The sequence below is a fragment of the Antechinus flavipes genome, chromosome 6 (assembly GCF_016432865.1).
Source record: "Antechinus flavipes isolate AdamAnt ecotype Samford, QLD, Australia chromosome 6, AdamAnt_v2, whole genome shotgun sequence".
NCBI classification, from domain to species: Eukaryota; Metazoa; Chordata; class Mammalia; order Dasyuromorphia; family Dasyuridae; genus Antechinus; species Antechinus flavipes.
In genome coordinates this window covers 255,999,196-256,011,133 of record NC_067403.1, presented here as the reverse complement: position 1 = coordinate 256,011,133, position 11,938 = coordinate 255,999,196, and the positions used below count along the sequence as shown (strand labels likewise).

The 11,938-nt window shown below is 44.1% G+C and overlaps 1 protein-coding gene across 1 annotated transcript in view; it reads left to right on the top strand.

Annotated features, from left to right (window-relative positions):
• The first annotated feature begins 334 nt into the window (after nt 1-334).
• The window catches only part of LOC127541705 (melanoma-associated antigen C1-like), a 31,314-nt gene continuing 19,710 nt past the window's right edge, over nt 335-11,938 (top strand). The window contains exons 1-3 of the mRNA XM_051966922.1: nt 335-428; nt 2,115-2,481; nt 2,518-11,938. The exon at nt 2,518-11,938 is cut by the window's right edge and continues 19,710 nt beyond it. Of these exons, the coding sequence (XP_051822882.1) occupies nt 335-428; nt 2,115-2,481; nt 2,518-3,064 (1,008 nt within the window). The 3' untranslated portion in view covers nt 3,065-11,938. The remainder of the gene's footprint in view (nt 429-2,114; nt 2,482-2,517) is intronic.

Genomic DNA, 11,938 nt, shown 5'->3' with positions numbered 1-11,938 from the left:
ACACTGAGAAGTGCTCAGAGTTTGGGTCAGTGGGAATCAGCAGCCCAGACTTTGGGCTACACCCCAGATGTCCTTGAAGGGTAACTGAAGAAAGCTTCCAGGCCCAATTCCCTTTCTTTTGCACATTTTCTGTTCCTAAGGCCCAGCTTGGGGGATCCTTGACAAGCACTGGGGTGTCTGTTCCGGTTGGGATTCCCGCTAACCTGGGGGTTGTTACGTCCCTAAAGACTGTGCCCTATCACGCCTACTCTCTGGGGTCATTCTGTGGCCCCTATTACAGGCAGGTCAGACATCTATCCTCCATTTTCGAATTTCACATCCTGGTTCACCAAACATGACCAAGGCAGGAACCGTGGAAGAGCCGGCCTGGCCTGGAGACTCGGGCTTGGGCCACAGCCAGCAGCATGGAGTCTTCTGGAAAGTGCAGGGTCACTGACTCCGCCCGTAAAGCTTGGAACAGGCAGGCAGCCCGGATGGGCTGTGGGACCAGCTCGGGGCTCCCCCCAGCATCCCGAGTGGCCGGGCCCCCCCAGGCTGGTGTTCAGGCTCATTGTCCCTGCAGCTTCTGGCACTCTATCTCCTGCTTTCCCTTGCTCCTCTCTAAATCCTCAGGCCTTCTCCCTCCTCATTCTCCCCTCTCTTTCTCCTTTCTCTCCCCTCTCTCTCCTCTCTCCCCCCTTTCTCTCTCTCTCCCTCCTCTCTCTCTCTCTCTCTCTGTTCCGTAGCTAGGAGACGGCTCCTGCTCTGCCTCCTCCACCAGATCTTCATCCAGTTCAACAATCCCCGAGTCCCCCAAGACGGCTCCCTCAATACTTCTGATCAATTGGTGACGTCAAACTCCCACGGGTCCAATCACTTCTGTGCCAACAACTCCTGGGTCTGTGTAACAGCCCCAACATCTCTCCGGGCCTCGGTCTCACAGTGGCTAACTCTTGGACCCTGACTGAATGGCAGTAGACACCCTGTCTCTCCCTCTCACCCCCAACCATCCTCTCTTGCCCATTTTCCCCGTTTTGCCCAACTCTGGGTCCGCCTCCCACCCTCACCTCTCCTGCAGAAACACGTTGCCAAGTCTTGTCATTCCCCCTTCTCTGCCCTCCTGGAGCTGCTGAGCGCCCCGAGTCACTCTCCTGCTCTCCCACCCTCCTCCCACGGGCCCATTCATCGGGTCCTGCAGACTGACGCCACCCGGCTCTGGCCTCTCCCCTGCCCTTCTCCCCCCTGCGGCTGCCAGGGACTCCCCACTCCGGTTGGAGACACTCCAGCTATTCTGGGGCTTCCAACTACAAAGTCCGCCCGACATTCAGAAGTTCCTCTCTCCAGCTCGGTCCGGCCTCCCTGCTCTTCCTCGGATGATGTTCCAGGCTCAAAAGCCACTTCCTAATGAAGCTGCGTGATCCTGAGCAAGTGGCTTAAGCTCTGGGCCTCGGTTTACTCATCTGTAAGAATGGGGATATAAACTCACAAGGTCACGTATAGAACTTGCAAAACTCCAAGGGCTGTTTTTGTCACCTACTGTATGCCCACATGTAAGTGCCCCCATCAAAATACAAGCCCCTTGAAGGTGGGGACTTTTCCTTTTTGTCCTTATGGCTGGTATATAGGGAACCTGATGGTCTGAGCTCAGCCCGGCTCAGATTCTGTGACTCGGGCCTGCCCACTGCCAGGTGCCCCGTTCAGGGCCCAGAACAACCAAGAGAAGCAACTTTGGCCCCCTCCCCAATCCTGGAACCCAGACCCTCCCCAGCTGGAGTCCTCACGGGAGAGAAGGGAGCCAGTAGCAGCAGAGGCACCGCGGGGACTCGAACCCCGGCCCACTGGGCGTGCCACCACCAGTGCCTTTTGCTTTTTGGCACCTTCTCTCTCACACATTTTAAGGGTGAAAAGCAAAACCTGAGGCTGCCAGGCGGCCTCAGGAAAAGAAACACCCGCGGACGGGGCTGCCCCCCATTGTCCCCCAGAACTGCCAGGGAGGAGGAGCCTCCTTCCCCTTCAGCCTCCAGGAACAGGCTCTGGCCCTCCCTTTGCTGACTCCTCATCTCCCCTTCTCTCCAACTGACCTTCCCTCTTTTCTCCAAGATCCTTCCTCTCCCTTTCTCTTCTGTCCATCTGAGCTTCCCCTGCTCTCCTGACTTATCTTCTCTCCAAGATCCTTCCTCCTCTCCTCGTTCCATCTGACTTTTCCCTCCTCTCCCCTCCATTTCCACCTCTCCATCTCTCCTTTCCCTCTTCTCTATCTCTCCTTCTCTCCTTTCCCTCTTCAACTCTCCATCTCTCTTTCTCTCCTTTCCCTCTTCTCCAACTCTCCATTCCCTCTTCAACTCTCCATCTCTCTTTCCCTCTTCTCCATCTCTCCTTTCCCTCTTCTCCAACTCTCCTTTCCCTCTTCTCCAACTCTCCTTCTCTCCTTTCCCTCTTCTCCATCTCTCCTTCTCTCCTTTCCCTCTTCTCCATCTCTCCTTCTCTCCTTTCCCTCTTCTCCATCTTCTCTCTCTCCTTCTCTCCTTTCCTCTTCTCTATCTCTCCTTCTCTCCTTTCCCTCTTCTCCATCTTCTCTCTTCTCTCCTTTCCCTCTTCTCCATCTTCTCTCTCTCCTCTCCTTTCCCTCTTCTCCATCTTCTCTCTCTCCTCTCCTTTCCCTCTTCTCCATCTTCTCTCTCTCCTCTCCTTTCCCTCTTCTCTCTCTCTCCTCTCCTTTCCCTCTTCAACTCTCCATCTCTCCATCTCTCCATCTCTCCTTTCCCTCTTCAACTCTCCATCTCTCTATCTCTCCTTTCCCTCTTCAACTCTCCATCTCTCTATCTCTCCTTTCCCTCTTCAACTCTCCATCTCTCTATCTCTCCTTTCCCTCTTCTCTCTCTCTCCTTCTCTCCTTTCCCTCTTCTCCATCTCTCCAACTCTCCTTTCCCTCTTCTCCATCTCTCCAACTCTCCTTTCCCTCTTCTCCATCTCTCCATTCCCTCTTCTTCCTTCCTCCTCTCCAAGCCTGTTCTCATCTGTCCCTTCCGTAACTTCTCTCCACTGCTCCCCCTCGTCCTGCTCCCCAGGGCTGGCTCTTTGCTGACGAGATGGTTCTAGTGCGGTCATTCACAAGACAAGCCGAGGACAAAGGAGACTTCCTGCCTGGCCTCCAGAGCTGCTAGAGGAGTAAAGTTAGTGCCCACCAGAGCCCGGCCTTGCCCTTGGCCGGCGCCCCCCTCCCCACAGACGTGGCTCTTGGCTGCTCCATCCCTCCCACTCGAAGGCCCCCAAGGAAATCTTACCAAGCCTGCCTTGAGCTGCTCCTCTTTTTCCATTTAATCTTGCTGAACCCTAGGAAGGAAGGGAATGGAGGGAGGGGAACCCCTGGGGCTGACCTTCCTTCTGCCCCTTCCCCTGGGTCTCTCCTGGACGTTGCCCTAGCTCCTCCACAGATGTCCTAGGACAAGAGCTTCTCAGCCTTTTGGGGTTTTGAGCACACCTTCCTTATGGCAGAGACCCCTCGCCCCCTCCTGACAGCCATGCTTTCCCCCACTACATCACACAGTGGGTCTCTGTGGATGGCAGCCGCCACCAGCCCAGCTGGCCATCTTCCTCCCATCTTCCATTATCCCATCATCTGCCCAAGACCACGGGGTAAAAAATCCAGCCAAGGAGACTGAGCAACCAAGAACGTCCTGCTCCCAGCAGCCACCTTCCTGATGGAGCCCTCGTGGGGCCACAGCCAGCTTCCTCTCTTTACACAAAAGGTGATGGAGAGACCCGTCCAAGGTCCCACAACAAGTCACAGAGCAGGATTTGAACGTGGGCTTCTCCCCGCTGCCTCCAAGGTCATCCACAGGCGTGCCCCCTCCCCCCAGGCCCACGTCCTGTGGCACTCACTCACTCACTGCTTCCCTGTGGCTCCTGCTCGCTCGCTTCCAGAGGATGGAGGAGGGTCTCCCATCTGCTTGCACATGGAGTGGCCAGCTTTGGCCCATCTCACTCCCTTGATATCACGGTCCATGGCCGGCTTCCCCGGCCTCCTTCCCAAAGACCCGGGAGTCCGGGAGGGAAGACTTTCCAAGTGGGTGAGGGGCTGGAGTCAAGGGTTGGGGGCACTGAGAAAGCCGAGGGATTCAGACAGCCACCATCCCCCAGTCACCAAAGAGGCCGTCACCATTGGGGGGGAGGGAGAGGGCTCATGGGAGGGACAGTGATTGTTACAGGAAAGGAGGAGGAAGAGGGAGGCCCCTGGGGGTCTAGGAAGCTCGGACAGCCAGAGGCTTGGGGCCTGGATGCAGGGAGGGATTTTCCTTGGAGAACAGGGCAGGTCTGGGAGATTTTAGGTGAAATAACACTCTCTAAAGGGGTCACTCTAGACAATGAGACAGATTTCATTTGGAGGAACAAAAGGTCAAGGACAATCATGAACAAATGGGAATGCAGGGGTTTGCTTCTGTTAGATCTCAAGCTACATTACAAAGCAATTATCAGAAGTAGCTGCTACCAGGCCACCGGGCCACAGGAAGCTGGGAGAACAATTCCAAGTCCACAAAACCGTGGAAAACAATTTGTGGGAAAAACAGGGTGGGAGCAGCAGTTCACACCACACGCTCCGAAGGTCCCACACGAGCTCAATATGAGGGAACCACGATCCGAGTCAGAATAGCACGGACCATTCAAAATGGCGGCGAGGCTGGAAGTCCTCATCCAAACGAACGGCCGATAAAACCCAAGACACAGAAGCAACAGCTACAGGTATCAATGGGCCGTGGCCAACAACTCAAGGATCAAAGATGTGAACAGAAGGGGTTAGGACAAGTTAACACGGTCTTACCTCCCAGAGGGAACAGTACAGAGGCCGGCCCAGGCTGGAGCCTGCAGGACAGACCTACCCCATACAGCAGCAGGGTTGGGTCTGGGGAAGTTCTGGTCCAAGGGTCACAGCAGCCAACAGCGGGAGAAGGAAAGTCAGGGCAAACCGCACACAAAATCCCTCCTCAGAGGGATACACGAGCCAGACAAATCAGAGGAAAGGGAAATTTCTGCCTTTCAGATCTAGGGGTAGAGGAAAGTCTGGGATAAACAGAACATGAAACAGCTCATCCAAGGAACAACTGGGATCAAATTGTTGAAGGTTTTTGCACAAACAAATGTAATATAGTAATGCCAGAGGGAATAGGTTAATGGAAAAAACCAAAAACACTTAAGCTTCTCTGATAAAGGTCTCATTTCCAAGATACTTTTTTTTTAAAAAACAGAAAATAACTATATTTCTGTATCTGTGCATACATACGTGTGTGTATGTATTTATATATAATTTAGATCTAAGAGAATTTTGCACTAGGTTGAAAGCCCTATTAAAAGTGATCCAAGCATATGACCGTGTAGCCAGGTCATCAAAAAAATCATACAAATGCTCTAAATCACTAATATTTCAAGAAAGGCAAATGAAAACAACTTGTTTCTATTTTATGTCCATCAGATGGGCAAAGGTTACAAAAGCGGAAAAGGACCATACGTACAAAAACCTTTCTAGTGTCCAACAAGTACACTAAGCACTTTGGGTCTATGATTAGATTATTGGCCTGCAAGAAATATCTGGAAACTTGTAGGAACTGATACAGCGGAGATCCCGCAAACCAAGAACCGTTTACCAGTGGCGCCCAAGAAAACCCGACGGCATCCTGAGCCGCGGCATGGAAAACCGAGATGAAACCCACCACTCACCTTGGGTCAGAGGTCACATGCTTACAACACATCTGGGGGTGTGGCCCGGGGCCCAGTGTTTGCTGGATTCTGCCGTCTCTATGAGGGGTGGTCTTTTGGGGAGGAAATTACAGGCAAAAACTGCTGCATCCCTAGTCTTGGTGACATTGAGAATATGGTCAGAGCAGAGCAGTGAGGAAAAGTATTCACCGATTAAGACATACAGCCTAAAAAATTACAAACATTTTTTGTACAAATAAGTTGAAGAAAAACCAATAAATTACAGCCAAGATGCCAATATAACCCCAGTTCCTTAATATCAATTCATTACTTAATAATTAGAAGAAAACATAGGGCTAGTATCAAAGAAAATTGGAAGACGGTGTTTGGAAGGAGGATTTATATAAGGAAATCAAAATATACTCTATAAAAAAAGCAATAATCTGTATATAATTTCGCTTAATAGGTCAAAACCAAAGTGTGCACGATAGACAACAGCCTGATTAACCTGAAGTGTTAATATATTAGGGAGATATTAATTTTTAATAACCAGAAAATTAAATTTTACTCTAGTCATGCTGTTTTAGATTCACATCTCACACATCACAATTCCAATTATGTCAATAAAGATTTAAAGCATCATAAAGAAATAGAAAATGAACTATAATATCCAAGAGGTAAAAAATTCTTGGTATCCAAATAGATAATTATTTAACAGTACAACAAAATGAACCACAGATGGGGGCATAAAGTGGAATCTTTGTAGCAAATACTTCTGTGGACAGCCACAATCTCTATTCAAGACAATGTCACATCAATTGATTAGAACTAAAAATGTAACCAATCAACGAGGAAACCTTTTTACCTAATATTCTTAGCTCTGAACAACTCATGTGTCTGCCCACCAGGGGGGGCAAAAAAGTCAGCCTATATGGATCTTCAGGGATCCAATTGTCCCACACAAAATGACAAATATAGAGAGACCACGGAAATGGACAGGTTTATTATCTAAGCATGATGAGATGAGAAGGGATGGGAAGCATCCACTTGGCAAGGAGGAGGAAGGGCTGATTACAACAAAGACGGGGTAAGGGATCTTAAAGGGCATATTATGGGAGGGGAAGGGAATAAGTTACAAGATAAGATACAAAAGCAAATGGCTTCACTGAAACATATTACCAAGAAATGCAACTTAAAAAAAATTAAAACCAAGATAAATCACTCCCAAATTTTCATACTTAAAATAAAGCCACAAAAGACAAAAAATAAATTTAAATGGTGATAATGACCATCTAGCAAATACATTTATACACCAAGATGTAATTAGACCTATCACAAAATTATTTTAATATTTAAGTATAAGTATTTTAAGCATTTACTTAAGATTAAGATTAAATATAAATATTTAATACTACTTCAGTTTTTTTTTTTTTTAATTCTTGATCCAAATGGGATGTAAAGTGCCTGAGGTGGAATTTGAGCTCACGTCCTTCTAATTCCAGGAGGAACTCTATCCACTGTACAATTTAGCTGCTTCTATTTATGTATTTTAGAAAAAGAGCAAAGATCTAATAACTTGAGAGATTCAATGTGCTTGGCTAGATGGAGCTAATATATTAAACCTACTCGTTTGCTATTGTATTACTTATATACCACCAATAGGCTATTTCAAAATAATAAGTAAAAATGAATTTGCAGAAGAACAAAGAAAATTATGGGAAGGAAAAAGAGGTATTTGCATGGCAACATTTCTAAAACTATCTGGAGCTAGTTATGAATCAGAAAAAGACATTGATGTGAACAGGTTATTTTGAGCTAGAATCAAATGTATAACTACTCCAGGATCACAAATACTGAGGAGAAGAAATATTAAATAAAAACAGACCATGTGAAAAAGTATAGCAAATACAATTTTTTTTAAAAGCTAAGAATTAAATATCATACCACTACCACAATGATTACAAAGTGTCTTAGTGTCCTCAATAGGTACAAGAAAACCAAGAATTTAAGGGAAAATCTTTATCAATGTTTTTGGATATAATTCTGACATTGAAGCTTATGGTGATATTATGAGCTACCAACACAAGAGACAAATGGGAACAAGCAGTTCCCAAGAGAAAACAAATCAAAATCCACATGAAAATTTTCAACCTCTAGCAAGAAGAATGTAACTTAAGCACCAGGATGTTATCTTATACATTTTAGAGGGCAAAGACTTTAGTTAAAATATTTGCAATCCCTAATTGGAAGGACTCGAGATAAACAAGGGCATTTTTTTGAATATGACAAAACTCAAATAAACTTGTTCATAGCTTCCATATTGAGGGGAAATCAAGGAGGAACAGATGAGACTCCTGTCCTTAGTGCCAGGAAGCCCTATTTTCAGTCTGGCTCTGAAAGGTCCACATTTGCTCTCCCTGGTACAAAAATATTCTTAGAAAAATCAGAAACACTCCATCTGTTCAACTGTTGGGTATGGTTGGCAACAAGTATATAATATAAATAGCAAACCACACCGGAAAGGCATGGAAAAGAGCATGATGCCATTACCTTGTTAATGTCTACTTCTTAAATAAAACCCCCTGCAACTAAGAAAAGTTTAAAGATCCATTTAAAGGATTTCTGTCTTGCACTTTCACAGAATTTAGTGAAAATCAATCATTGATAACGTGTCCTTAAATGTTTTTCAAAGTATCTGATATCAAATAAATCAGAAACGCAGAACCAAACAGATAGACTAATATTAGATAAAACCAAGATCATGGAAAACACCGAGGAAGGGATATTCTACATTATGCCAGAAATTCCAATGATTTCAATAATCCAAATAATAAGTATTAGGAGATAAAGGAATGTTGTAGTTAACTTTGCTACACAATTCTGAAGTATTCAACCAAGACACGTTATAGGCAGCAGAGTAAAAATAATCAAGAAACGAAACAGGGTAAAAGAGAATATCTTTGCCAAATGTATTGGAAACTTACATATACATCAGAAAAATGCAACTCGATACAAGAACTTCTTCCTTCTAAGGAGCTTTCTAATTGATTCCAAGGAAAGGTTCATGGGGGACAAGGGTAAATCTGGAAATAAGTGACACATGATCGTGCTGAATGAAATGACTCAAGGAAAGAAGGAAACGTGAAGAAAGCTGCGCTAGAAATATCTATTTATACACACCTGCATATTCACACTGAATATAATTATGGAAGTCACAGCACACCATCCAAGATAGCAAAAAGTTCTTGGTTTCTTAGGGGGAGGTGTTATATAAAACAAGAGCAATTTTTTCAATACTTTGTTAAAATTAAATTTTTTTTGTTTTTAATCTACCTAATGTAAATGTGATTCCTTTTACTTAGTTGTAAAGAACTGAGGACTTAGGACTTACTGCTATGTCAGATGAGGAAAGAGAAACCAATTAGCTAAACATTGCTTAACATATTGCTAAGCTGAACCACATTGCATCAACAGAACACTTAGATAGTCATCCTAAATACCCTTTTATTATTTTTCAATCATATCTGACTGATGACCTCATTAAACATATCTTAAGTCAATGATAAAAGATTTTTTTTGAGGAATAAGGAAATTGGAGAATTCGGATACAGTTAGATTCAGTCAATACCCTAAAAATGATTAAAATTGACCTATTTTATTGATTTTTGGTGTTACACAATGTCTCAAGATCAGTACTTTATAGGATTAAATAAAAACTTTTGTGACAAATTTTAAAAGCTACTTATATGAAAGTAGGGAGATGGATTTATATGTAACTCCAAAATCTAATATTAGATGTTAGAAAAGATCAACAAACTCTATTTATACAATATACAACTTAATAAAATACAAAAGCTAAAGGCTAGGACAGAAGGAAAATTCTATTTCAAAGGGAAAAATAAAATAAACTTTGACATCATTTAGCCAGATATATTGCAAATACAGAGGTAATATAAATGTAGTTATAAAATCATTAAGAATTAAGAGTGAAAGGAAATCTTGCACTATTTGAGTAGTTGTGAGGGGCTCCAGAATAGACCTCCTGGATGGGAAGTGAGCGGTTCCATGTCTGAACCCGCCCACCCAGAACTGCCACGTAGGCAGAGACCGAGGGCACTGGGAAGGCACAAGAGGAACATAGCTCCACCTTCGGGGAGGATCTAGGAGGGACCACCAAAATACCGGAAGAGAAGCCTAGAGGGATAAAAGAAGCACAGACTTGTAGGGGGAACATTTTCTTTTGCTACTCCTTGAATAAAAAGCTGCATTAACTCCGGCTCCCTGTCTAGTCATTTCCCTTTCGAGGGATCCGGGGACGCCCGAAGCTGAGTCCGCAGAGGACGGACTTAGAGTGCGGAGGAAGGAGACCTGCTTTTGCCGTGAATACCACGCTCGGGACCCTAACAAGTAGTGAATTGAACAAAAATGCATTTTAGGCATGTAAAGGAGGTACTATACTGACAAATTATAAAACAAAGGGAAAAAGGCAAGCAAATATATAGGGCCGGGGAGGAGGTACTCTTGGGGGAAAAACTAAAATCCATTAATCAAAATATTAAAATGTATTATATATAAGTATAAAATCTCTATAAGTAATGATCATTTTCCCAAAAGATTAGGATATACTCGGATGGCTTTTAAAAGAAATACAACTAAGAGAAAAGCAAACTAGAAAAACTGGCATAATACAGTGAAGCCAAATTGGCCAATATTGTGGAAGACGATATTCAATTGCCGTTTGTGCTGTGGCAAAATGGCCACGATGTGCTGCCATAGTGGCAGTAAGAAATCAGTATGATCTCAATACAATATGATGCCCTTCAATAAAGTTCGGCAGCACTGCCAATGCTTCCGACTCCATTAGTGCTGTGCTTGAAGCAAATCCATTGGTAGGAACAAGATTATTCAAAACAGTAAAACCCTAGCAATCCCCATGTCCCACAAGCAAAGAATGACTGCACAGCTTAAACATTTGAATAATATTTGAATTGTAGGATGGGCCAGAACTCTGAAACAAGGATTCTTACAAGGTATTAAGGGCTTGGAGATAGACTGGAGGAAGACAGTAGCTGGAGGCTGGAGCACAAGTTCTGGGACTAAGACAGACTTCAAGTAGAGTTCTGGCCCATAACAGGAAAAAAGCTGCTTGGGAAAAAAGGGGGAAATATAAACGAAGTCATATTGACAATACATAAAAGGAAACACTCAAAGACACAGAAATGTTCAGGAAACAATCATTACTACTACTTCAAGTCATGAAAACATAACATGAATAGGTCTTGTGGAGTTTGAAATTTTGTATAATTTCTTTTATCCTAAAATTACCAAGCATCCATTCTATCAGGGTGCTATAAATCAAGGGTTGCCACTTGAGGTCTGAGAAAGGTCACTACCCCCTGGATGGTAGGAAGTGGGAGGGCTGCAGGGAGACACCAAACATTTCTAAACTTTTGTGGAAAATACACGGGAGGTAAGAATCTGGTTGTACAAAGTCTCGGGAGAAAGGTTGCTGGGCAGCAGGAAGGTATGTGAGCTTCTGAATATGGTTCAAGAAACAAATATCCATAAAATGAGCAGAGAAAAAGGGCTCCTGCATTTTTAGCAGTAACTGGATGCTTTCCTCTTGTATGCAGAGCAATTCTAGGAAGAACAGGATCACTTCAGACAAGCGTAATACTAGTTCTCTGATATTACACGGCACGGCTCTAATAGTCTCCATGAAGCATAATGTACACATATGTTTGATTAAATTGCACTTAATGGATTTATATGGAATATCTGAAATCAGCACTGAAATAAAACTTAAAATGACCACCGAAGTCACAAACCAAACAAAGCCTAGTTAGTACTATCCCAGCACACCAGGACGCTACCTTTTCCACGGGGCATTCCATTTAAAAACAACAATCATCAACCATCTACTTGCAGAACTCTGCACTGAGAGCTTAGGAAGGTTAAGGGGGACAGCTTAGATCTAGTTGCTACCATCATGGGCCATGGCCATGGGACTAGAACCAAGGGGTTATTCGAGTATAATTATAACAATAAGTAGTTTTAGAAAATGGAATGTAAAGTAAATACAAAAATAAAATCAACATTTCTATACGGTCACTGGATGCATACAAATCATAAAATCTTTCTGTTTCAATGGAAAAACAATAAGAAATATTATTACTCTGATTTAAGACCTTGCACAGACCTTCTCTCTTCACAAAAGGATGTGAAAAATGAACAACTGTGAATAAAGAGACAAACAGAACAAAAATGT